This window comes from Oryx dammah, unplaced genomic scaffold (assembly GCF_014754425.2).
Source record: "Oryx dammah isolate SB20612 unplaced genomic scaffold, SCBI_Odam_1.1 HiC_scaffold_24, whole genome shotgun sequence".
NCBI classification, from domain to species: Eukaryota; Metazoa; Chordata; class Mammalia; order Artiodactyla; family Bovidae; genus Oryx; species Oryx dammah.
The window spans coordinates 74,386,870-74,414,564 of NW_024070208.1; the positions used below are offsets into that span (position 1 = coordinate 74,386,870).

At 40.5% G+C, this 27,695-nt stretch overlaps 2 protein-coding genes across 2 annotated transcripts in view; one reads left to right on the forward strand and one right to left on the reverse strand.

Annotated features, from left to right (window-relative positions):
• UBAC2 (UBA domain containing 2) overlaps nucleotides 1-27,695 on the forward strand; it is a 170,704-nt gene that overhangs the window by 23,191 nt on the left and 119,818 nt on the right. The window contains exons 2-4 of the mRNA XM_040267400.1: nucleotides 6,959-7,086; nucleotides 9,509-9,628; nucleotides 10,160-10,269. Of these exons, the coding sequence (XP_040123334.1) occupies nucleotides 6,959-7,086; nucleotides 9,509-9,628; nucleotides 10,160-10,269 (358 nt within the window). The remainder of the gene's footprint in view (nucleotides 1-6,958; nucleotides 7,087-9,508; nucleotides 9,629-10,159; nucleotides 10,270-27,695) is intronic.
• On the reverse strand, nucleotides 15,780-19,538 carry GPR18 (G protein-coupled receptor 18). Its single transcript, XM_040267401.1, has 2 exons — nucleotides 19,335-19,538; nucleotides 15,780-16,956 (listed from the first exon to the last, which is right to left on the reverse strand). Exon 2 carries the CDS (start codon nucleotides 16,920-16,922, stop codon nucleotides 15,912-15,914), a length of 1,011 nt encoding a protein of 336 aa, XP_040123335.1. The 5' UTR covers nucleotides 16,923-16,956; nucleotides 19,335-19,538; the 3' UTR covers nucleotides 15,780-15,911.

The following is a 27,695-nucleotide window of genomic DNA, read 5'->3' on the forward strand; positions in this document are numbered from 1 at the left end:
TGCTATAAACCGCTTATTGGGCTCTTGATGTCTGTGGCATCTGTAGTGATGCCCCTCTCCTTTATTCCTAATGCTGGCTATTGTGATTTCTCTTTTTTTTTTCGATCAGTCCTCTAGAGGTGTATCCATTTTATTGATCTTGTCAAAGAGTTAGCTTTTAGTTTCATTGATTTTTTTTTCTCTGTTATATTTTGGTTTTCTATTTCATTGATTTCTGCTCATAATTCTTTCCATATGCCTGATGAGGGTTTAGTCTGCTTGTCTTTTTCTAGGTTTTTTAAAGCTTGTAGCCTTTGTCATTATTTGACCTTTTCTTTTCCTGTATTACCATTTACTGTTATAAATTTCCTTACTTTGTTTGCTACCCACAGATTTTGCTTGGGTTTATTTTTTTATTCTATTAACATATATTCTATTTTACCTTGTGACTCCCTCTTTGACCCAGATATTATTTAGAAGTATGTTGTTTAATTTTCAAGTACAGTTGACCCTTGAACAACATGGGGGTTAGGAACATTGACCCCCATGAAGTTGAAAATCCAGGTTTAAGTCTATAGTCAGCCCTTCATATCCATGGTTCTACATCTGTGGATTCAACCAACCATGGATCATGTAGTGCCGTATTATGTATTTATTGGGGAAAAAAAAATCACATAGGTGAACCCTTGAAGTTCAGACCTGTGTTGTTCAAGGGTCAACTGTATTTGGGAGATTTTTCATCCATCTTTCTGTTGTTGATTTCTAGTTTTAATTTTGTGGTAGTCAGGGAACATACTTTGTATGATTTTAATTTCTTTAAACTTATTGAGGTGTGTTTTATGGCCCAGAATATGGTTGGTCTATCTTGAAGAATGTTCCATATGCATTTGGAAAAAAAAATGTGTAATTTTCTATTATTGGGTGGGGTGTTCTATAAATGTCAATCAGGTCACATTGATTGATACTGTTTTTCAAGTCTTCTATTTTCTTAATGATTGATATAATAGCATATTGCAGTGTGAGTGTCTTAAACAACTGAAGTTTATTTGCTCACAGGTCAGGAGGCTGGAAGTCTAAGATGAAGGGGTTGGCGAGGGCTTTCTCCTTGGCTTGTGATGGCTGTCTTCTCCCTGTATGTGGTCTTTCCTCTGTATGTGCACAGCCCTGGGCCTCTTTCTTCTCTTATAAGGACAGATTGGATTAGGGTCCCACCTTAATGACCTCATTTAACCTTAAATTACCTCTTTTAAAGACCCTTTCTCTTCAGTTCAGTTCAGTTGCTCAGTGTATCCGACTCTTTGTGACCTCATGAATCACAGCACGCCAGGCCTCCCTGTCCATTACCAACTCCCGGAGTTCACTCCAACTCGTGTCCATCAAGTCGATGATGCCATCCAGCCATCTCATCCTCTGTCGTCCCCTTCTCCTCCTGCCCCCAATCCCTCCCAGCATCAGAGTCTTTTCCAATGAGTCAACTCTTCGCATGAGGTAGCCAAAGTATTGGAGTTTCAGCTTTAGCATCAGTCCTTCCAAAGAACACCCAGGGCTGATCTCCTTTAGGATGGACTGGTTGGATCTCCTTGCAGTCCAAGGGACTCTCAAGAGTCTTCTCCAACACCACAGTTCAAAAGCATCAATTCTTCGGTGATCAGCTTTCTTCACAGTCCAACTCTCACATCCATACATGACCACGGGAAAAACCATAGCCTTGACTAGACAGACCTTAGTCGGCAAAGTAATGTCTCTGCTTTTTAATATGCTATCTAGGGTGGTCATAACTTTCCTTCCAAGGAGTAAGCATCTTTTAATTTCATTTAACCTTAAATTACCTCTTTAAAGACCCTTCCTCTTAATACAGTGGAGTTGGTGGTGAGAGCTTCAACACATGAATCTGGAGGAGGGCAGTGGACATTTCAGTCCATGACACTGATTTTCTGTCTACTTGTGTCACTGATTGCTGAGACAGGAGAGCTGAAGATTCTTACTATAATTGTGGATTTATCCGTTTCTATAAGTTTTTGCTTAATGTATTTTGAAGTGTTTTCTCAGGTCTCAAATTCTGTGATTCACTGTGTACCCCTCTCCATGTTTTATTATGAAAAATTTCAAACATGCTGAAAAGTTGAAGAATGGTTGTAATAAACACCGTATTCCTACCACTTAGATTCTGCAGGTAACATTTTACACATTTGTTCTGTTCTGTTTCATCAATTTGTCTTATTTTTTTGATGACTTCAAAATAAGTTGTAGTCACTTATTTCTAAACACTTACATGTACATGATGTTAACTAGAATTTAATCATTGTTCAAGTTCTTTTTTTTCCCTTTAAACTTCATATGGTGAAATGTACAGGTCTTGAGTAAATCTTACGGTATATAGTAATACTGTATACTTTCCCTGTGATGTAGGACTTCTTGGACAGTTGTGTATTATCTTGTAGCCTTCCTCATTGGTTTTTTGGGACCTCATTTTTGCTCACTTAAGAGGAGAATGCAACGGTTCTCTGATTGAAGTACTCGGATCTGTATTTTTAGTGGTTTAGTCCTAGACAGAATGAAAATGGTTGAAAAAATAGGATCAGTTATTAAGTCAGTAAATAACTTATTTATTTTCAGTCTTTATTTTTAATTGTGGTAAAACATACATAGCATAAAATTTGCCATCTTAACCATTTTTTGGTGTATGGTTCTGTGGCATTAAGTACGTTCACATTGTTGTGCATTTATCTCTAGAACTCTTTTCATCTTGCAAAACTGAAACTCTATACCCATTAAAGAGCTCCCTATTCTTCCCTCCCCCCAGCCCCTCGAAACCACCATTCTACTTCCTGTCTCTGAATTTGACTACTTAGATAGCTCATGTAAATGGAATCATACTTATCATTTTGTGTGTGCTTATCATTTTGTGTGTGATTTATTTCTTTCAGCATAATGTCCAAAAAGTTTATCCATGTTGTAGCATGTGAGGATTTCCTTCCTTTCAAAGACTGAATATAATTGATTAAAATCATTATATGGATATACTGCATTTTATTTATCCACTTATCCACCATGGATGTTAGGTTGCTTTCACCAGTATTTAGTGAGTGTCTCTTATACATTAGTCACCCTTCAGCACACAAACATGTGTTGACTGCCTTTATGGACTTGATCCTGCAATAGGCGTGAGGGATACTGCAGCAGTGAACACATAGACAAAGTCTCTGCCTTCAAGAAGCTTATACTCGAGGTGGGAGGGGGGTTCAGGGTGGGGAGCACATGGACACTCATGGCTGATTCGTGTCAGTGTATGGCAAAAACCACTACAATGTTGTAAAGTAATTAGCCCCCAATTAAATAATTGAAAAAAAAAAAGAAGCTTATATTCTAGTGGGGACTGAGGATGCAAGATGGGCAGTACCCAAAGAAATGTATTTCTTGATTCCAAATTGTAATTTTTTCTCACATTTTAGTGTTTCTAGCCTTGGGTTGTATTTTACAATTGGTGCCATCTTAGAATTACATTTGACAGTGTTTCTTTTTTAGTAACACCGAAAATAATGGTGTATCTTACAGTCAGTTTGAATCATAGATTTGATGAATCACTATTTAATAAGTCACTTGTTGATAAGTGCTATGAAAAAATAAACTAGAACAAAGGAGAGACAGAATCACATGGGGTGGCCGCAGATAAGATGACATTTGAGCAGAGTGTGTGTTCAGTATAGATATTTTTTTCGTAGCAGGACTTCCTACCTGAAGGCCATAGTGTGTTGGTTACCACTCTGTTCTCACTGTGGACTAGTAACAACTTATGGACTGGTGACTTTGAGTCACACTGGCAGAGAGGCTAGAGCCTTGGTAGGTGGGGTGGCAGTGGGCTTAGAGAACACTCTGCAAGATGGGTGTAGATCTTGCAGGCAAGATAAGGGCGAAGGTGACAGGATTTACCAACCTAGGAACTGGCAACGTTTCTCCTACCGCTCACAACAGAAACTTTGGCGGCATCTTTGATTTCTCCATTTGCCCATGCCTTATACTCCATTAACCAGCAAATCCTGCTTGCTGTACCTTCAAAACATACGCCAGTTCTGACCACTCTCACCTTCAAAACATACTCCAGTTCTGACCACTCTCACCTTCAAAACATATGACAGTTCTGACCACTTTCACTACCCCAACCCAAATCACCCTGGTCCAGGCTGTGGTCACCTCTTGTTTGGATTATCATGGTGGCCTCCTTACTGGTCTCGCTTCTTGTTCACTTGCCTTCCTATGGGGTATAGCAGCCAAAGCGATCTTTTGAAAACACGTCTGATCGTATTATCATCTCCTTAGCCTCCCCCAGAGCATCCTGCCACTCTCCGAGGAAAGGGTTAAGTTCTTGTGGCCTCTAAGGGCTCTCCACTGTTTGCTCCTCAACTTCTCCGGGCTTATATCCTGCCTGTCTGCTCTGCGCGCATTCTGCTCTTGGCCTTCCTGGCAGCCTTACTTCAGCGTATGGAGCGTGTTTCTGTCTCACAGCCCTTGGGCTTGCCCTTCCCTCTGCCAGAAACACTGCTCCCCAGGCACCTGCCGGGCCCATGTCCCCAGGCGTCTGCTCATACCTCACCTTGTCAAAAGGGCCTTATAAGCACCTTGTTCTCTCCCTGCCAGCACTGTTTCCCCCTCCACCAGGGCAGGCTAGTTAGTTAGGCTGTAGCAGCCAACAGCTTTAAAACGTCAGGGGTCTGCAACCACAAGCTTTGTTTCTCACTGATGGCCTCCCTCTCTTGTGAGTCACCCGGGAGGACCTGTCCCACCCTGTCTTCCATGTTGGGATCCGGCTCATAGCCGAGCCTCCATCTTGAGCACTGGCCCAGGTTAAGGACAGTCACTGGCTGTCCGGTGTTTGCCTGGGAGTGACATCTATCATGTTGAGTTGGCCAAAGCAGGTCACGTCGCCATGTCCCACTTTAGTCAGGAGTGGGTGTGGGTGGGCAGCAGTCCTGTCTCTTACCTGGAAAGAGAGCAGGAAGTCCATGGTAGGTCACACAGCCTCGCTCTTTACCCTGCTTAATTTTCCCATAGCATTTATTTCTGTCATGATACGTATTTAGCTCACTTTGTGTATTTTCTTTTCTCCGCTGTCTAGACTGTAAGCACCACAGGGGAGGAGCTTGGTCCATCATCTGCTACTGTAACCCAGGGGCTCAGGGTGATGTGTGGTCCCCAGCAGCAGGAGCTTGTTCACTGTAGCGATATGAGTGAGGACACCAGAGCAGACTGTCCACTTATTCATATGGCGACATGTAAGCCACCGAGAATGTGGAGCAGGAAGGTTACTGGAGAAAAGCAGTAGCGTTGCTGCTCCGTGGAGATGTCCGTTTGAGATCTGAGACCTGAACCTACAGTGGTTCCTACAGGCTGCAAGGAAGAGGCAGGAATAAATGGTGGGGTCCATTTCACAAGCATAGATGAAGTTCAGGGTCAAGAAGGAAACCTTCAAGCTGCACCTTTATCACCCCTGCTCCATCCTCAGTTCTGTCTGAATAAGGGAGGAGCTTGCCGCAGTCATCACCTGGGATGGTGATTGTGGTTGGAACAGTTTTCCCTGCGTTCATTCTTCAGTTCATTTACTTCTCATAGGACTTCTGAGGGAGCTTTCTCTTCTCTTCATTTCGCAAGTGAGGAGAACTGCGGTTGAAATAGCGCTCGATAGAATTGGTCAGGCTCACAGCTGTGTGCTTCCCTGTACGTTTGAGTTCCTGGGTGGTGGGGGCTCCGTTTTCTAGGGGGTGGGGAGCTCTGTTAGCTTTATTCCCTGGAGCCTTGATTGCATCTTGGTGGTGGAGGCAGTATGCAGCGACTTTACCCGTGGTTTGAGTTTAGCTGTTGGTAAGACCTTACCAGAGAGGAAATAGTTGGGCTATTTTTATATACGTAAACAAGTGTGGTAACCACACCACCAACTGTGACCAGTGGATTCATTCCCAGGGAATTTATTATGAATACCATTGAAGTGCACCTCACATGATCTGAGAATGTCCCTTTTGGTGACACTTTCCTGTGGTCTTGAGTGTTGATGATCTGGATATTTCATTCCCTCAAGGAGCTGTGCTAGGCTTTATAGCCAGCTTTCAGAAGCATATAGAAGAGAATCATTAAAGATTCTTCCTTGGGAACCTTTAATGTAGTCAGGAAGGCAAAGTTCCAGAACCTGACTGGTAAAGTAGTACCTGGAGACGGGTGCGGGGTGGGGGAAAAGCTCCCCCTAAAATGGGAGAGACTGATTGGAAGGAAGTGGAAACCGAGCTGTCGTTTCAAGGCTGCGTGAGATTCAGACAAGGCTCCAGGGGTGCCTATTGTGGAAAATCTCAGCAGGCCACTGCAGTCAGCCATGTTAGCACTTTTAACCACTTCTTAAATTTCCCTGGTGGCTCAGAAGGTAAAGAATCCGCCTGTAATGCAGGAGACCTGGGTTCTATTCCTAGGTCAGGAAGATCCCCTGGAGAAGGGAATGGCACCCCACTCCAGTATTGTTGCCTGGAGAATCCCATGGGCAGAGGAGCCATGTGGGCTGCAGTCTGTGGGACTGCAGAATCGGACACAACTGAGCAACTTAAATTTCTTAAAATAAATGTTTATGTACGTGAATCCCAGTCACGCTCAAGAGCTGACTGGTCAGTTTGATAGAAAGCATGCCTCTCTGTTTCTTTACACTTCAGTGGCTGCTTTTCTGAAAGGTAGTCTATGAAAGTAAACTTGGTTTGGTTTCATATAAAAACCAGATGACAACGAAGCCCTGTCACCAGATTCCATGCGTTTCCTAGCGCCCTTTGATCACTTACCTCTGCAGGATGATATTTAGCAAATATATGTTAATAAGAATTAAATTCCAGAGCATGTGAACTTTGTCTTTATTCTAATTCAAAAGAAGTGAATTCTCTTGCTCTTCACTCGTATGGTCTTTAGAATCTTAGGGACAGGCGTTCTGAAAGCCGTGTTGTTTTCCCTCCAGACAAGGCACCTGTGTCCAAGAGTCTTCTACTGGTCCCCAGTGCCCTGTCCCTCCTGCTGGCCCTCGTCCTGCCGCACTGTCAGAGGTTCTTCGTGTACGACCTCCAGGCTGTCAAGGACGACTTCCAGGTGAGCGCTGCTCCACTGGCCCCGGGAGAGGAGACAGCAAGCCTCTTGTCTCCGATTTGCCCTCCTTTCTGCCAGTCTCAGGGTCTCATAGCCTCTCAGTTTGTAAGAAATATTTATTATTACTATCCCGTTAACAAGTCACTTTTCCAGTTGTATTTATTGATAATTTTCAGCAAAGCAGATTATAATGAAGCAGTTGCAGTATTTCCAGTTTCCTTTTGCACGTTTCTTTTCAACTTCACCTTTTACTATGGAAATGCGATTTTTAATTTCAAGTTTTCAATTTCAATTTTCAATTTTCAGTTTCAATTTTTAAACAGTGTTAAGTCTGTTTTGTTGCTATGATTAGTTTGCATACTTAACATTTGCAGAAACTTGCCTCAGTTTGAGCATCTGTTAGATGTGCTAAGCTCTCTCAGCTCTAGCAGATTGTGAGTTTGTGAATTTCTTTTATGGTTGTGGTTAAATCAATAGGAAGTTTCTCTTGGATTTTTGCCCCACTCTCCCCAAATCTCTACGTATTCAACACCCGGGAAGCTCTCAGAGGCCTGTCCTTTTAAGGGTTTTATGGAGATTTATTACACAGGCGTGCAGGTGTGCTAAGTTGCTTCAGTCATGTCTGACTCCTTGCGATCCCGTGGACTGTAGCCCGCCAGGCTCCTTTGTCCATGGAGATTCTCCAGGCAAGAACACTGGAGTGGGTTGCCATGCCCTCCTCCAGGGCATTACACAGGCAGGATTGATTACATCACAGGCCATCTGTTAGTTGACCCACCTTCCAGCTCCTCTACCTCCTGAGGTCAGGGCGTGGGACTGAAGGTTCCAATCTTCTAATCACAGAGTTGGTTTCCTGGAAGCCAGTCCCCATTCTTGGGTGCTTCCAAAAGTCACCTCATTAATCTGACAAAAGACACCGTGATGGCTTTCTTCACTTTGGAAATTCCAAGGGCTTTAAGAGTTCTGTGCTAGAAACAGGGGCAAAGACCAAACATATATTTTTAAAATGTGTATGTGTGCACATGTCTCAGTCATATCCAACTTTTTGCAACCTCATGGCCTGTATTGTAGCCCACCAGTCTCCTGGAGAGTGGGTTGCCGTTTCCTTCTCCAGGGGATCTTCCTGACCCAGGGATCAAACTTTTTAGTCTCTTGCATCTCCTGCACTGGCATGTGGATTCTTTACCAGCTGAGCCACCAGGGAAGCCCCATTTCTACTTTATAAATCACAGTATCACAGAATGTTAGTGCAAATTATGGTTATAATCTGCCACCTTTGTTAAATTCTCGATTAGCCATTTTAAGCATGATAGTCCATTCTTTTCTTAAAAAAATGTTTTAATTTTTCATTTATTTGTTTTTAGGGGCATTTCTCTAGTTGCAGTGAGTGGGGGCTGCTCTCCAGCTGCAGTTCTCGGGCTGCGCATTGCAGTGGCTTCTCTTGTTGGGGAGCAGGCGCTCTGGGGCACGGGGACAGTTCTCAGGCTGCACATTGAGGTGGCTTCTCTTGTTGGGGAGCAGGCGCTCTGGGGCGCGGGGACAGTTCTCAGGCTGCACATTGAGGTGGCTTCTCTTGTTGGGGAGCAGGCGCTCTGGGGTGCGGGGGCTTCAGTCGTTGCAGCTTGCAGTCTCAGTGTTTGGGGTGCACTGGCTTAGTTGCTTCAAGGCATGTGGGGTCTTCCTGGATTAGAAATTGAACCCACCTCTCCTGCATTGGCAGATGTGTTAATCCATTCTTGAGCGTGACACTTTTTCTTCATAAGGATGTCATTAATGCCATTGCTCAGGTGGGCTTCACCTGAGTTATTTATCTATACTACTGCTTTCTGTGGGAATATCGTAGAGCTTCCATTATGATTTCAGCTGCTATAGTAGAATGATTCTTAACCCTGTCCATGCAGTAGAATCACCTACATAACCTTTTCTTCTTTCTTGATGCCCAGACCTTGCCCTAGACAGCTGAGTCAGAGAGCCTAAGAGTTGGTGTACTTTTTAGAAAGATCCCCAGGGGATTCTACCATCTGGCCAGCCCTGAGAAACACTGCTGTTAAGGGAGTGTCAGGGCCCTGTGGCCCCGAGTTGGTACCTTTCCGATCATGGGGTGGTGTTACTTTGGTTCATCTGGCTAAGCTGGCACCAGTCCCATTTTCCTGGACCACTTTGTGGGCATCTGTGCTCTTAGGGCTGGGACCTGCCTGGGTGGAGAACAACCATCTTCTGTCCAAGAGTGAGAATAGCCCCACTCTCCTGCCAGAACCTCCTAGAGCTGCTACAGAGATGGAGAGTTTCAGTTCTGCCTTGGGAAATCTGAGCTTAGAGTGTTAAAAATAAGCAGTCTGAAGTAAACATGATAAATTTGCTAACGAAGAGACCCCCAACAGAGCTTACTCATATTTGTTATTCTTTTTTAATTCCTCATCTATAGATCTGGAGGTTGATTTCTGGAAGAATAATTTGCCTTGATCTGAAAGATACTTTCTGCAGTAGTCTGCTTATTTATAATTTTAGGATATTTGAAAGAAGATATGGAAGCAGAAAATTTGCAGTAAGTTTTTATGTATTTTCCCTTTGTTACTTCGGTTACAGGGAAAAGATACTTGTTTTCTTATTTTTAAGTAGTTTTGTTAGCTTGGTGTTATTTTTAACAGATGTCTTTTTATTACATAATCCTCTCTCTGACTTGGCGCGTGGACATTAACCAAATAAAAATTTGAAATTGAAGCCCTTAGCATAATAAAATAATAGTAATGGTGAAAGTAGATAATAATATCAGTGCAAGTGGGCAATAACCACTTTAATTAGGACTTTTAATACACTTATCACTTAATTTGCTTAATGGTTTGTGCATTACTTGTAAAAATAAATCATGCTGTAAATATCTTTTCTTCAACATACTTAGAAATTATGGAAGTTAATAACATTAGATCAATATGGTTTTAATCCCTCTTTTTGAAAAGTCTATTGGAACAAAAAGAATCTTTAAAAAAATATGTGTAAACCTGAGTTGGTTTTAATTGAATAAACCATTATTTTTAGAAGACTCTTCCCTCTAATGTTCTTCCTGTTTTGTTTTTAGTCCTTTTTGCTGGGCTCCTGGGTTTTGTCAGCGCTGGGTGACTTCATCCTTGTTGAAGCTGTGCGGCATTCCTTTGGTGTCACTATGGCCAGGAATTTGCCTTCTGGATTGTAAGTAGCTCCTAAAGATTAGCTTAATTCATAACTATGTAAATCTGATTTAAAGCATTATTGTACATGAAAGTCAGTAAAATAATATTTTAAGCTTTTAGATGTAGTAAAAATTGATTTTCTATGTCAAAAATCAAGTGTATACATACATTTTCATTATGTTCTTGAAGCAGATAAAATAGATCTGAAAAATAGATTTTATTCTTAGTCTTTTTTTTAGCTTTCAAGTCTCATATTTTAGAGAATTTTAAATGAATTTTCTGTTCTGGTCCTGAAGATAGAATTGTGTTTTCATAGTTAAATTTCGTCTTTGTAACTTTAACTACCTAAACACAAAAATACAAACATTTAATTAGATTCAGTTAGGAAACAAAATTAATTTGTCTGAAGTTAAGCTTCTGAAGAATGATGCTTTTGTAAAATGGTATTGTTTATAAATTTCCACCAAAAAGATAGAAAATCAGTATATAGGTTACGACTTTGTGACCAACCTGCAATGGGCAGCCTAACTTGTAGAGTGTTTGTGCTTTTGTATTGTGTTGGTCTTCTTTAAAAACAAAATGAAAAAACATGTATTAGTTTGTGAAATAACTAGCAGCAAGGAGCAGAGTTGTTAACATATACAAATGATATTGAAACATCTCTGAATGAAGTTTCTGAGGCTGTATTTAAGAGATGAGATACAGTGAAATAAAGACACCATATATTAAAAATTGATGTATACTAATTTAAGCCTTATTTTAATTTTCAGTGTGTGTTTTTGAGAACTATTTGGCTATGCAAGTATCGATCCAGCTTCACTTTGGATCTGTATTTTTAAAATATGGCTAGTGATCTAATAGCTCTCACACTTACGTCGTTAATACTTAACAGTTATAGTGGACTTACTGAATTATTGGCATGAATGTTGATTTTTAGTTGTCTTATGAATGTTTAATTCTGAATAATCTTTTAGTGGAGACAGATAAAGTTCTGTCTCATAATTATGCAATTTTTGAGCTTCATGGGTTGTGATTGCAGTTATATTAAGAAGTTCAAATATTCTGCTATTGTGGAAGATGGTATAGTCATTAGGAATGATGCTGTATTGATTCAGAAAATAAGCAGCATTACTGACTCATTAGTTTTTCCCAGACATTTCTCATCAAGACCAATTCTTTTGGTTCTTTCTAAGACCTATTGAGTTGTGGAAAGGTTATGCATATCATGTGTGTTTGTGTTAGAATAAGTTTAGGGAGTAGGTAGTAACATAGCTTTTGATTATTCTTTACGTTGTCCTCTTGTGAGGACTTTTTTTTCTATTGTACATAGAGTGGAGTGACAGTTATTTCTTCGTAATGAATAACATTTCTTTATGGAATCCTAACTGGTACATATAAGGAATATTGATTCGATTTTGAAGTTGAGGGTAATGTGTGTGTGTGTGTTTAACCAATTCTTAAGCCAAGAAGGCATTTGCCTGTTTATATCTTAACTGATAGCAAGAACTGCAAATTTGAGTAAATTCAAAAGTTATAGGATCCCTTTTGGAAGACTGTGGATGTTAATTCAGACATCACCTAAATGAAACAATATTTCCCTTTCTGTTATTGTATGGCTTATGTGAATCTCGACGCATTCTCAAACATAGACTTCATGGAATATAAATCTTTACTTCAATAAGTAGACTCTGCGTTTTATCAATATGATGGTAGCAAAGCTTCAGAAGCTCAGGAGACTTTTTGGTCACTGTGGTGTATGTGCATCATGTGCCGTATTTTCCATATAATGTGTTTTTCTTTCTCATCAGTGCCGAACTTACCTGCACTCCCAACAGTTCTTCACTTCTTATTTAATTGTGTCTCTCTCTTTTTAAAGCTCACCACTATTAAAACTATAAAGGTCATCAGTGACCAACTGATTTCTGAAGCCAATGGCTTATTTTCACCTGTCTTATTTGACCTTTCAATAGCACACTATATGCTTTTGGCATCCCATTATTTCATGAAATAACCTGCTCTCCTGAGTGCTAGCATACTGCTGTCTCCTGGTCCTTTTTGACCTTATTTATTACTCTTGGCAGCTCCTTCCTCACACTTACGCCAAAAGCTTTCTCTACGCTATCTCGTCCAGTCTCATGACTTCAGCTATCGTTAACATCTGTTGTTTGTGTCCCAGTTCTCTATTTCCAGTTCATATTACTTTCTTGATCTTTACTCATATTTCCTAATGACTTCTAAGACTCTGAGAAAATTCGTCGTGTTCAGAAGCTCTCACCTCCTCTGGTCACCTCTCTTCCTGTGCTCTCATCTCCTCCTTCTCTGTACTCTTTATTTTAATTAAAGGCATTTCCATCTACACAGTCATCCGAGCTGGAACTCTTTCCCCTTCTCCCGTGATTGGAGTCGGTCACTGAGCCTTATTCGTTTGAAGTGCTATGTAAATCATCCCTTCATTCTATGTTGTCGTCATCTCAGTCTTAACTAATCTTTACCTTTTCTTGCCTAGATTTTTATAATGATTCTCTAACTAGTCTACCTGTCACCTCCAAAGCATTTCATGCATTGTTTTCAGAAGTTGTCTTTCTAAAATAGAAGTTTGACCTTACCAATCTTCCTTTTAAAAACCTTTAGATCCTTATTTTCTTCAGAATAATAATCAAAACTCCAAGATGGCATCAAGGCTATCTGGAATAGTGTGAATGGCATAGGCTTTGCCATCACGTAGACCAGATATAATTGAGGTTTCCTCGCTCTGCCATGTGTTGTGTGTCATCTTGAGCAAGTTACTTCTCAAGTTATATTTCCTGAGCTCAGTTTGTAGAAAATCCTCATATGTAAATTGGGGGGTCTGTACTTGACCGAATTAAATACCCTATGCAAACATCCTAGCAGTAGTAACTTCCCCATCCCGTATGTGTGTGTGGGTGTGTTTGTATATATATATATAAAATGTTCCCCCCCCTTTTTCCTTCCAAGCCCTTATAAATCTGACCCCAATCCAGAGTTTCCTATTGATCATTCAGCTTTCCCATTGGTAATTCTTGACCTGCTGTGTATTTCTATTCTTATATCTGCTTGGTTTTCTCTCTGCACCCTGTTGTCCTTCAGCAGGATTATTCGTCCTTTTATGTATAGTCCAACACATTGATTAAAATGCTTGCTAGTGTTGAGTGCTTCACATCATCACTGTCATTATCTGGGCCTCCTGAGCCACCCTCCTGGCCCACTGAGGGCAAACCAGCTTTCTGTTATGTACTTGCTGCCTCACCCTCAGTAATGGTGAAGGGGTAGCTTTGGCTGTAGTGTAGCCCTTAAGACTGTGAGGTGAGGTCTTTGAACCATAGACATGTTCATCTCTTTTTCTGGTGCTTTACAAAGAAATTATACCTGGCATGTAATAGATTCTCATGATTGTTACTTGATAATCAGACAACGCAACCATTAGGTTTTAAAAGTAGCTATATATATTAGTTTCTTCCAGTAACCCATGCTTATCACACACCTGTCCTTACTTACCTATTATTTTTTTATTGTTAGTATTTGTATGTGGATGTTATATAGTTTCCCAGAATCAAATCACTCCAGAATAAGTGGAATTTGAAGTTTTACATATCATATTAAACTGTTTCTGATTACAATGCTGAATAAAATTATTTTTAATTAACTGTGTTTTAGATTATCTGTGTTTTATTATGAGAACCGTGACATACATTTTCGCTTTTTTGACTTTGTGTTGATAAAGACTTCAGTTGTATCATGTGCTCTCAAATTCTTCTCATCAAGAAAAGTCATTGCAGAGAAGTTGCATTTAATAAATAATGTAAGAGCAGATTAATCTGTATAGGTGAGAGTAGGCTGTGACTGTATAGCACATATCAAACAGAGGTTTCTCTTGTTTTAGCAATATTCACTTAATGATATTTAAGTATCTTGCTCACTTGACTAATAAAGCTAAAAAACTCAAATGGTTTTCTCTCAGTACTGTCTTGACTCCTTTTCGTTATGTAGCTGTGAAAATGCTTACATTCTGTGAGCTTGTTTACTTTTTACTGTTGAAAAATTGGTGGTTGACATGAAAGGAGAGCTAAACTTGGTTTCTAATGCTGGTGCTTTAGCTGAGCAAGTCACATAACCTCTGTGGACCTCATTTTCTTTATATTTAAAGCAGAAGGACTAGACTGGAAGACCATCTAAGAGATCTTCTGGTATGAAAATACTATTTTATGATTGAGTTCCTTTGTGTTTATCTCTTTTTTTTCTTTAAGAATATTTATTTTCCCATGTTATAGAAATATATTTATAGCCAGTGCATTTATTTGATTCTTAGTCCCATTAGGAGATGATCATGCCAAGAGTCATGCAGGTTATTCAGCAAAGAGGAAGTTACTGCTGACTCATTTATGTGCTTTCATAATATTTAGAATAATATGTTTACAGATTATAGTTGACTTCCTTTCCTTTTTAAATGGAGAAGTCACTTGGTTATTTCGTTAGGAAGAATTAAATGATAAGGCTTGGGTATGAATCCAAAGTCTCTGACTAGTAAAACAGTCAATCCTAAAGGAAATCAACCCTGAATACTCATCAGAAGGACTGATGCTGAAGCTCCAATACTTTGGCCACCTTATATGAAGAGCCCACTCATTGGAAAAGACCCTGATGCTAGGAAGGATTGAGGGCAAAAGGAAAAGGGGGCAGCTGAGGTTGGGATGGTTAGAATAGCATCACTGACTCAACGGACATGAATTTGAGCAAACTCTAGGAGATAATGGAGGACAGAGGAGCCTGGTGTGTTGCAGTCCATGGGGTCACAAAGAATAGGATGTGACTTAGCAACTGAACAACATATTTCACCATATAGCAGAAACCTCATGTCATGGGAATGAACTTAGATTATATAGGCTCTCAGGTTCAGTTCCCCACTAGTCTGAAGTAGAGTCTGGCCCATACTAGGCTCTCATTAAGTATTTATTGAGTGGCTGTAGTCTGTTTCCTTGTAGAGTCTGGCCCATACTAGGCTCTCATTAAGTATTTATTGAGTGGCTGTAGTCTGTTTCCAAAGGAAAATGAATTCAGTGGAGGGGAGGGCTGATGGCAATGACCTGTATCACCCCTTGGGTGTTTGCTTCTGCAGGTTTTGCTGTACATCAGTAACAGTGATGAGTTGAATATAGTTGTTTTTATAGGAATCCCAGAAGTTTTATGTTTAGAACACAAAGAACTGGACTTAGACCACCATTTTTGAGTGTAAATCAAACCAAAAGGAGCTGCATCTAGTTGGAAAATAATTCAAATTATTTCAAACAGTAGCTCAATTATTTGAGATCAGGTAGTTCTCATTTGCATATAGGGTTAAATCCAAACAATGATGTATTTAGATAAGGCTTGAATCTGAAATGAGAATTGGATGCTTTTCTCCCAGTCATTCATGCAAGGGTTTTATGTAAGTTTTTAATATAAAAGTAATGAACTAGAATGTTTCAATATATTTAATTATGCTACCACAATAAGAAGATCCCACAAAAGAGGAAGGATTTTTTAAGTTTATTTTATTGTTTTTTCCAGGAGAGAGGGGACTTGGTGATATCCTAGAGAATATCCACTGACCCTAAGATAGATAGTAAAGTGTATTTAAAGAGCTTGAAGGCAAACAGTGACAATTCATAACATTTCACTGTTTACGTTGCTTAGTGACCGTAAGCTACCTGAGCGGAAGCTCTTTCTGCGCACGCTCCGAAGGTAATTACGGTAGAGCATGACGCTAATGACTCGAGCCTGAAATTGTTTCGAAACGATGTAGTAGAGAATCACGTCCAGACAAGTGCTGAGGTTCATGAGGAAGGTGGTGAAGGCTCCCCAGGGGTTGTAGCTATTCTCATCCCCTCCCAGCATCAGGAAGGCAAAGCAGATGTGGAAGGGCATGAAGCAGACCAGCACCTGCACCATCAGTGTGATGATGATCCGGATCGACTTCTCCTTGACCTTTGGCTTCAGCTTAGAGGTCTTACCGTGAAGGAGACTATGGATAATGACCAAGTAGCACCCAATCATGATGAACAGAGGAATCAAGAAAAAAAATATCAATCGAGTGAAGTTCAGCGCGTTAATAGCTTTCAAGTAAATGATGTCAGAAATCTTGAGGCAGGTGGGGGGTGTGGAGGAGGCTGTGTCTGAGTCTTCATAGAGCAGCAGGAGGGGGATGGTGGTGGTCAGGGTCATTATCCAGACGCCCACACACGCCATCACGGCCTTGCACGTGTTTTTAAGTTCCTTGGCATATTTTGGCTGTACGATGGCCATGTATCTATCAGCACTAATAAAGGCAAGAAGCCACAGAGCAATACTTGGGTAAAACACTGTGAGAGCCCCAAGAATCTGGCAAAAGTACTCTCCAAAAGGCCATTCGCCTTTTGCGTAATAAAACATCCGAAAGGGTAAGCTCATTATAAATATCAAGTCCAGTAGTGCCACGTTCATCATATAGATGGTCACGGTGGTTCTCTTCTTGGTGGTACAACTGAAAACCCATAAGGCAGTGACATTAACAAATAGTCCAATGATGAAGATACAGCTGTAGAAGACGAGGGCTGCAATCTTGTATTCATCTGGATGTGGGTCTGGATGTGGGTCAGTAGGAAGGCTAGGTTGAGCTTGACTGTGAGAGGTGGTCATCTTACAGCTCGTTGGTGGGCATGACACTTAGAAACTGTAAAATAGAAATAGGAATGAGACCTTAGTTGAAAAATAAATGCTTAACATTCTTACATTCAGCTTGGCATGTCAGTGGATTTTGAGAGTACTTTATATCGTAGAGTCAATATATGTGTCTTAGTATTTGTTAAGAAATACACTCCCTGGGTATTACTGCTAATATGTACTAGCCCATTAAGATGGTCTGGTGTGTCACAATGCACTGGCCAGTGTATTCATTTTCTGTCTCCCTGTATATGGGATTGGGTAGCAGTTGTTCCTGTGTTAGGTATCCTTTGTTTGGGACTACTTGGGGAAAGGCCATTCTGAATTTTGACTCTTAAGCTTGACACTTTTTATCATCTTTATTCTGTTTAAATATTTGGTAACTCAGTAATGTCTGATTTTTATTCATTAAGTATAATTTTAATATATGATGGCTTATTACTCATTAAATATAAAATATTAATGTATAAATTATGTGTTAGAAAGTAAAGAAACCGTATAGCTGGTTGACTACCGAATAGTGAGTTCTCAAATGTCCTCATCTGAGAGCTGGAGGTTTCCCTTCTTAGCGCTGTGTCGTCTCCACTGCCGATGGGTACATAGTAGATGCCCAGTTTGCTGGGCTGGTGGCTGAGTGCAGGAAGGAGCCTTTGGCAGGGTGAGCCACAGTAGCTACTCTCTAGTTTGTCAATGGAACATTGCTTAATTGGCCATTAAATCTCCTTTTTTTTTTCCTAAGTGGCAAACAGTTCTTCATAGCATCATGTTCTAAGCTATCGTAGGTTAGAAACAGCAGTTCTTGTGCCATGGTGTACAGATTAAGAGCTTGACTCTTAAAAACAATAGACAGGCTAGTTTTTAACATGCGGTTGGGACTGCCTAATGCTGAATCCTCCAGATGGTGTTTACCAGTGTCCCAGAAGGAGGTGTCACGGCTACAGAGGAGCACAGAGCGCACCACCTTGAGAATAAGTGGTTTCGAGTATAGTAGCTTTCACCTCCTCACTCTGCCTAGATACAGAAGGGTAAGTATTGTTTGTCAATTTTAATATTTTAAAAAAGGAGCATCAGAGACAAGTAGTTATTAACAAGAAGTCACTCACTGACTTTATGTGTTTGCAGAAACTGTATAATTTCTACCCTTCACCCCACCGGCAATGCCCATTTCTACTGGAAAGGAGTTTAGTTGTGATTGTAAATATCATTGACCCTCCACCCCCCTGTGTGATACTTCCATCACCCACGATATAACATCAGCAGTAGTGATATTAAAAATAGACTTGCTACAAACAGATGGAACCTTGTGGCATCCCCCTTGAAATAAGGAGGTGTAAGAAAGTTTCCTTCAAAAATGTCACTTTGCAGAGTGGGCTTCCTCTCATTCAACCCTGGGGCTCTTTAGTGAAAACTGTGGGGGAGATTGGCCATCTGCTCAGTGACATCGTGGACAGTAATTTAAAATTAATTAGAGCAGTTGCTGTGGACAAAGACAAGATAGGACTTTGTTTTCTTCTTCCCTCCCTCCTTCCTACCTTTCCGAGTTTGCCGAATATTTAGGTTAAATACAATTTTTAAGTAGAATTCTATATATTTAAAAGCCTGTGTTAATTAAAATTTTCCACATATTGGGGTGACTGGAATATTAATTTCTATAAAATGAGAAAAATACTACATAGAGAAGTTAAATCTCTAGTATCATACAAAAAAAAAATCATTGTAGAGACTTGGCTCTTATTTTTAACTTTCAGTGAAATTTTCCACAGTAGAAATTGTAATATAAATGACATTTTGTATCCTCCTTTTCTCTTGTGTCAGAACTCCCTCCACCCATCCTCATCCCTGATTTTTGTCCCAGAAATTCCTTACTTACAAACTTCTTCTGAATGAATCTTTTTCTCCTCATTGGGCTCAAGCTGACTTTATTATGTCATGAACAGTTGTGCTCATTTGCTTAAGGTTGATGCATCTGTGTGATGCATGTGTTTTAAAGGCATTACCATACAGGTTGTACTCCATACACACGCATACATTTTTGGATAAATATTGAAAAATGATTATCTTGTAAGTCAGCGTTTTAAAAGCTTTTGACATTCTTTGAAACAGCATAATTGAAAACCATGTGATAAAGACTCCTGAAGATACTTACAGTTTATTAAATCAACATTCTCTGTAAGTTGCAAAAACTACATTTACTATTAATGTAAAAAATACTGAAAATAAATAAAAATCATATTAATAACATAGGAAGATGACAGTATAACCGATTTGAAGGTCCTTCACCAGCATAATTTCAGCAACGTATTATTAAAACAAAGATCTTGAGATTTAACAAATAAGTACAACATTACTTCTGATAATCTGTGATAAAAATGATTAAATGCTACTTACCTCCTGACCATCAAAAGGCTGTGTTTGAGAAGAACATTTTCGGTAAACACAGTTCTGTAAAAGAGATATCTTTGAGTTGTTTGTGTTAAAATAGCTCTTTCTAGAAACTGTGTATTTAAGAAACGCTATATTTCTTTTGTTTTAGGCTCTTCCGTTGCTTGAAAAAGTTGTTTCAAATATAATACTCGGTATAGGACTTGGTACTCGCTCAGCTGCAATTGCTGCTTTGTCTCTTTCAGGAAGTGCTCGCTGAAATAAGGCTTTTTCGACTTATGACTTTGCCCTGGATGTGGTTTTTCTCTTTCACAAATGATTTGTTTATGAGGTCATGCTTAGCATAAGCTCCCTTTGAAATGATGGCATGTATTTAAGAGAATCACAGAAAAATGTCTTCACTTTGTTTACTGTGGTGCTTAAAGCCTGCATCATCTATTGAAAGAAAATGGGATTTGATATTGTCTAGAATAGAATTCATAGTATAATTTATTCACTTTCTAGGCTGTGTGACTTTGTTTAGTTACTTAAATACCATGAAGCTCTGTTCCTACTTAGTTTCTGTAGAGCTAAAATAGAGATAATACCCATCTGGTAGGATTGTGAGGACTCTAAACCAGGAAAGTCCAAGTGCTAATGTGGCACTTAGTGGGAACCCTTTACTACAAGTTCCTAAAATCATCCAATATCTACTTTTTGCTACTAAAATATTTCTAAATGGTGGAAATTTGGCCACCCTCAGTTACTTGGTTCAGCTTTGCACGTACCTTTCCCGACTCTGGTTTGCTTCATTTTTTAAGTCCCCAGTGTTTCGTATTCCTTGTCTATCACATGGAAGACTAGAAGTGATTCCTTTGGTAAAAACATCCCATTGAATTGCTAAGAAAGCACTCTGGGGTCTGGGAAGCGGCAATGGAGATACAGACATTGAGAATAGACTTATTGTCACGGCTAGGGGATTGGGGAGGAGAGGGTGGGAGTTATGGAGAAAATAACACAGAAACATACATTAACATATGTAAAATAGATAGCCAATGGAAAGTATGACCCAGGGAACTCAAAATGGGGCTCCATAACAACCTAGAGGGGTGGGATGGGGAGGGAGGTGGGAGGGATGTTCAAGTGGGAGGGGACATGATAAACCTATGTCTGATTCATGTTGATGTTTGGTAGAAACCAATGCAATACTGTAAAGCAATTATCCTTCAATTAAAAATAAATAACACCCCCCGCCCCCCCAAAAAAGGACTCTGGGAGTTTTGAGTGGAATAATTTACATATTAGGAGTATTTTAACCTAAGAAGGGAAGTGAAAGCAAAGAAAAGAGAAGTGAGCAACTCCAATCATTGCCTGCTTGGCTATATTAACTTTTTTTCTTTTTCTTTAAAAAAAAATCATAATTTCATTTGCTTGTCCTAAAATTTTAATAATCTTTTACTTTGTTATGCATGATTTGTCAGCTTTTAAAAGGTAACATGAAGTTAACCGTTTGGTTTTTTGATTTAAGACAACTTGTGGGCACATGCTGTTTTTTTTTTCCTCCAACAAAACTGTAGTAAATCTGTGACTTACAAATTATTTAGACCCTTTCCTTTGGTGATTAAAATACTTTTGATTGTGATAATGCCAGGTGAATGGGTTTTAGAAGCACAAGCAGCAACCCTGAGCTACAATTTCTTGTGTAGATGGAGATTCAAGGCCCAGTGAGGGCCAGTGGCTTGCTGAGAACTCAGATTCCCAGGCCTAGCCTCTTCTGGTACCAAGTGCCTTACCCTCCCCTTCCTGCCCTGGCTGCTGTAAAGACTTTCCATTGGGAGTTGATTACATTGATTTATTCACTAGATGTGATAGGCTCATTGCTGAGTCACATTATAGTCAGTTTTTTACACACAGAGTTACGTTTCATATGCAGGATAGGAGTTTGTTATTTTACCTGGAGATAGGAGCCTCTTATCTGCAGATCCAATCTTTTCATTGCCCTGCTTTCCTATAGCCTGTGACAGGTCTTCTAAAATTCATTGCTGATTAGTGTTCTCCTGCTGCTGAAGTCAGCAGGTATGGGAAGGCATAGATCTCATTAAGAAAAGGCCCCTTGTCTACACAGGGAGAATCCTTTCTCTGACTCAGCCATCTCTCGGGGGGAGGCACCAAGGGACACAGCTTGAGGATGGGCCCTGTCTTTCTCTCCATCCTAGCCTAGGCTGTTACACCAACCTGTGATATCCCTTCCCACCACACTCCCATCTCTTGGTGTGGCTGGCTGCTATTTATCCTAAAAGTTTTAGGTTAGATGTTGCCGTTCCCACGAAATCTTCTCTGACCCCTGAAGCTGGTTGGTTATTTGTGCTTGTAAGGTTCTTTAGCACTGGCTTCTTACCCCTGTAGTGGCATGTGTTTGTATTATTATTGGGTCTTTACTTGCCTTTTATCCTCCTCTAAATTGAGGTCCTTGAGGGTTTGCATGTGTTGCGTATGTGTGTATTTAACTGCCATTTAGTAAATACTGGTTGAACGTATGATTGAAAACATAGGTGAAGAAATCGAGGGTTGAGGGAGTCATGGATGAAATATTGAGCCCAGTGTCAGCATCAGGGACATTTTGACTTGCTAATGTGAAGGGAACTTGCCAATCGCAAGGAACAATAGAGACAAGACCACCCTCTCACCCCACCCCCTGCCCCTGACACTGCAACACTTAGCATTGTTCTCTGGGTTTCCAGGCTTCTCACAATAATTTTATGTTGGAAAAAATTTTCAGTTAAAAAAAAAAATTCCCCCAAACCATTTGGCAGCAAGTGAGTAAACAGTGGATCAAGAATTAAACTTTTATATCTAGTTTGCTTCTTTAATACTTGAACCTAATGAATTTTTTATTCAGATGGAAGAACTTGTCTCATTCGGGTATCATTCTTGCAGCTTTAATTATCACCTTGCAAAAGAGGGATTTCACAGAGTTCCCTTCACCTTATGGAATCATTCATTTCAGCTCCATTTTTGAATTCTGGTTTAGGTACTAAAAGCCCCAAATGAATTTTTATTTTAGCCCTTGAGGCCAGTTTTAGAGCAAATATAATTTAGTTAAGCCAATTTTACAATTATCGGAAAGGATGTAGTTAATAGACTTACACAGTAAATCCCCATTACAAAAGCATGCTCTTATATCATGAGATTTTGTCTGTGCCACAGATAAAACTATATTTCTCGTTCTTAACACATTTCTCTTTTCCTCAGCGGAGTGAGGCTTATCCTGGTTCCTCAGACCAGTATTGAGAGGAGGGCCCTGCTGTTGTTACTGTTTATCTTGCCCAGCGCAGGTGGCCATCAGCAGACAAAGGCAGAGCAGTGGGTAGACAGCCAGTCCCCACAAAGAAGAGGTGTTGGGGACAAACAAGAGTGAGACTCTTACCTGGCCCTGGCGGCCTCCCACTTAGATGTTAGGGATTTCTATGCCCTGCCCCTTTTCTGTTGAAGCTCGCTTCGGAAGTCGCTGCTCTTTTTTTGGGGGGGGGGGAGGGGGCCACATATGTTGCATAGTGGTTTCTGGATGAAAACGACTGAGATACTGTTTGTCTCCATCTATGTTATTGTAACTCCAACAACTTAACAGCTGTAGTGATGGAGCCAAACTAGTATCAATCTCCTTACCATTTGATTTTCTAAACAGTATTGTCAATTCAGCATTTCCCAAATTCCTCTTCCTTGGCAATTTTTGTTCATTTTCACAATTTTACAGACACATAGACAATCAGATGATTTACTTACCTCACAGCAAAGAAGTTGAATCCAGATAACCAAAGTGATAAATAATTCTAGTTAGAATAGATCTAAACTGGCAATGAAAGTAGAGTTGCCTAAAGATATTAAAGATTCTTTCACTTAGAGGATCTTAGGATAAGGCTTCTATATGGCAGTGAAAGCACTCCTAGACCCCCTAAAATCCCAGGTCAAGAGTTTGTGGGGTGACGTTTCACTCACTGCCTGGAGAGTCATTCAGGGTCCCCAGGGCACAACTGGTTGAGTAGAACTCTGGTTATTGTGATGTACTGGGCTGCCCCCTACAGATTCTGGTCTCACAGTTAAAGGAGATAGTATGTGTAAGGAGAGATGAATTTCTAGGGGAAAATGTCTAGTAATATGGTGAAATAGCAGTTTAGAAGAAAAATGTAGTGTGGAGAGTCAAGACTGGTAAAGAAATGAGAGGTGTGTTATTGAGTTACTTAAATATCCAATCTTGTATACTAGTGTGTGTGATGGAGGCTTTTAGTATCCGTATTCTAAAAAGTAACTACTTGTCTATAGGTTGAACGTTATTAGTTTTAAAAGGGTTACTTAGGATTTTAAAGAAAAAAATTATCTCTGTCTTTACTCTTATCTGTATTATCAGAGGTAAAGAGTCATTGGGCAGAGGTCTAAGTGCTTTACATGGGTCTTAGAATTTAATCGTCATGCCAACAGCAAAGTATGTTGAGGACACAGTAGTAGTTTCGATGGTGTAACCCAGGGATATTTACTCAAGATCCTCAGATTGTGTTGTGCTCTTTCTCTATTATGGTGGTGTACTTTCTTTCAGTAAGTTTTGCTGAGGTTGGCCCTACTTAGTAGAGAATAGTCAAAGTAGTCATTCAATCTGTAGCAAAAAAAATCTTCTGAGGAAACAGAACTTCCTGTCCTATCCCTGTTTCTCACCAATGAGTGGATATTCCCCAGGAAAGGTTTTGTAGCTGGATTCTGTCAGCCTGTAAATTTAATTTTGCAAGGGAGATTGCTGCCATTCAATGAGCCAAAGACTTTGAAGCACTCAAGAATGGGTGTATCCAAACGGTCAGTAAACGTGTGTGAGTATGCCCAACCTCATAAGTAATCAGGGAACTAAAAATTGAAACTGTCATAAGGATGTTACTACCCAACCACCAAAGTGGCCACAGTGAATAAGACTAGTAAGAAGTGTTGGTGAGAGTATAGAGCAACCAGGAACTCTTGTGCATGAGCTTAAATTTGGCAGACAGCTGGATATTAAGTACTAAGATGAAGATACATACAGCTGTGACTCAGATTCCACTCCTTGGTAGAAATGCATGTTCCTGTGTACCAGGAGATGATAGATAAGAATGTTCATAGGAGCATTATTTCTAATCGCTCCAAATTAGGAACAACCCACATGTTCAGCAACTGTAGAGTTGATAAATCAGTTGTGTAAACAGTTTTCTGCCTTTCACAATCAAATGGATCATACAGGAGAGGCATGTAACAGCATGGACAAATGTAGTATATGTGGTGTGAATCGAGAAAAGCCAGACACAAAGGAATTCATACTGTACAATTCTATTTGTATGAATTTCAGAAAGTAGGCCAAACTGAAATAAAACATTTAGGGATTCACACATAGGCAGTAAAACTCACCAAAAGGTTTGTGGATTGTGGGAGCCTGTTTTTAGAGGTGGGAGTTGGAGGTGTCTGTGGCTCTCTCTCTCTTTCACAAGTGTGGTGTTATTCAGCCCTTGATTGGACGCTCATCTCTATTATTCACATTTTGGGTCTGTCTTGTTGACAAGGACCTGATCCATCTGTCTTCACGTGTCTCAGAGCACCTAGCACCGAGCTTAGCATAAAACAGACCTCAATAAATAGGCCTTCTGACTTCACTAGCGTGCGGGTATTTCTTTTTCTGTAAGAAAGAAAAGCACCATGTCCCTCCAAAATGAATGTATGATATTTCTAAATAGATATGATCACAAAGACATATCAAGCAAAAAAATGAGACAAGAGAGTTGGTTGAGGAAAGGCCCTGGGGTGGATGTGTTTGCGCAAGATAAGCACTCACAGTGTATCAGAGAAGCGAACTCAGTTTATTTAACGTTGCAGACCTTGAATTGCCTGTGTTCCTCTGCTGTCCCATACCGGTTGACCTTGAAGACGGCTTTGACAGGAACGCTTTGCCTCTACTGCCACCTACAGGTGACAGCCAGCCATGGCGCTCTTCTCCTTCCCATGATTTGAAGCCTCAGTTCAGTTCAGTTCAGTCGCTCAGTCGTGTCCGACTCTTTGCGACCCCATGAATCACAGCACACCAGGCCTCCCTGTCCATCACCAACTCCCGGAGTTCACTCAGACTCACGTCCATCGAGTCAGTGATGCTATCCAGCCATCTCAACCTTTGTCATCCCCTTTTCCTCCTGAAATCAGTGTTTTCAAAAGCTCTTAATTGGTACAAGATAATACTGATCTTTGTGTGCTATGTTAACTTATCAGTATTCCTACATTATGCATTATTATGTAGGAGACATATCCTTATTCCTCTAAAACGTTTTGGCTTAGAGACCTTTCCTGGGAAGCATCCTGTTGTTTTTAGGAAACTGTTTTCCTCTATAGGACTGCGTTCCTGGGCTAGGACTTTGAGAAGATTCCACTTTAAATGTTGTTTGTGCCCGATATGCTAGTAAGAGTCAGGCATAAAGGTGACCTTGGAACAAATTTGATGTGGCTTAAAATTTTTAAATGGTGGTAGAATGTACACAACATAAAATTTACTGTCTTAACCATTTTTAAGGTACAGTCAGTTGTAACGTACATTCACATTGTTGCCCAGCCAATCTCCAGAACTTCTTTCCTCTTCCCAAACTGAAACTCCATGCTCGTTAAACGGCTCCCTTACCCGCTCCCCCAGCTCCTGGCTGCCACCGTTCTGCTCTGTCTCTGTGAATTCGCCTCCTCTTGTGCCTCGAGTGAGTGAGTATCCTTTGTGATCGGCTTAATTCACTTCGCATAATTTATCGAGGCCGATTCAGGTTGGAACGTGTGTCACAGTGTCCTTCCTTTTTAAGGCTGAGTACTGTTCAGCTGTATGGGTACATTGCATGATATGCATCCACTCGTCTGGCAGTGGATACTTGGTGTGCTTCCATGTTTTGGCTCTTGTGACTAATGGGAGCACAGATGTCTCTTTGAGGCCCTGTTTCAGTTCTTTTGGGTATACATCCAGAAGTGAAACTGCTGGATCATGTGGCAGTGCTGTTTTTAATTTTTGAAGGAACCACCATACTATTTTCCAGAGCAGCCATTCCATTTTACATTCCCAGCCGCAATGCACAAGGGTTCTAATTTCTCCGTGTCTTTGCCAACATTTATTTTCTGTTTTGTTTTGATAGTAGCCATCCTGATGGGTTTGAGGTGGTATCTCATTGTGGTTTTGATTCTGTTTCCTGATGATTATTGATATTGAGCACCTTTTCATGTGCTTATTGCTCACTTGTATACCTTCTTTGCAGAAATTCAAGTCCTGTGTCCATTTTTAATCAGTTTTTTGTTGTTGTTATTAACTTCTAGGAGTTCTTTATATTTTCTGGGTATAATCCTTTATCAGATAATATGATTTGCAAATATTTTCTTTTATTCCATAGACTGCCTTCTTAACTCTGCTTGCGTCCTTTGGTGTAAGGCAATGTTTTTGGCATAGTTTTAGGTCCACCCAGTTATCATATTCTCACGATAAGGATGAATTGAAAAGCTTTAAAAATTTTATTGTTAAGCTAGGGTAGGGTAGATTTTCCTCCATTTGTCCTTTAGAGACTTTCCCCAGTGACTTAATCTGAAGAGTATTTATCTCCAGTCCTCAATGCCTTTCCTTCATCCAGCAGAGTGTAAAAGCAAGGTGAGCAGAAGCAAGCCATATCCCAGAGTTGGCTCACTTCAGAGCCTTCCACTTGGAAGTTCTTCTCTTTTACACTCTGGAAATTGCCTGTATTATTGCAATAATATGAAAATGAAAGAACAGCATTTACCTTTCTGTAGTGTTCTCATTCCCTGCTTAGCCTGATAAATATGTATCAATGATTGCTTTGAAAATAGGAGCATGTTTGCTCATGAAATTTGCAAATTACAAAAGCTTCAGGAGATACGTTAGGAATAGCAGAACAGAGAAAATCCAGTGGTGGCTCCGTGGTAAAGAACCCGCCTGCAGTGCAGGAGTCGCAGGTTCGATCCCTGGGTCAGAAGAACCCCTGCAGGAGGAAATGGCAACCCATCCCAGTCTTCTCACCTGGGAAATCCCACAGAAGAGGAGCCTGGCAGGCTACAATCCATGGGGTCGCAAAGCCTGTGAGACGGTGCAATGTGCCTGCCGGCGGACCCGGACATGCTTGTGGATGGTGTAGGTAATCGGACAACATGCACAGCCCTGGAGGTCCCTGTCTGCGTCAGGACGGGAGGGGCAACTGTGGATGCAGGCCGTGCTGATCCTGGAGAGGAGAAGGGCAGAACAGGCTTCAGCTGTCAGAGGGGCTGCTCGAGGAAAGAGGGGTTAAAAGTTGGGGCACGTAGGGCACAGCTGAGGGTGGGTGACGATGAGCCTATAGAGATGCTGCCGGAAGT

Coding starts and splice junctions, on each gene's coding strand:
- GPR18 (XM_040267401.1), bottom strand. CDS start 16,922: ATGACCACCTCTCACAGTCAAGCTCAACCTAGCCTTCCTACTGACCCA.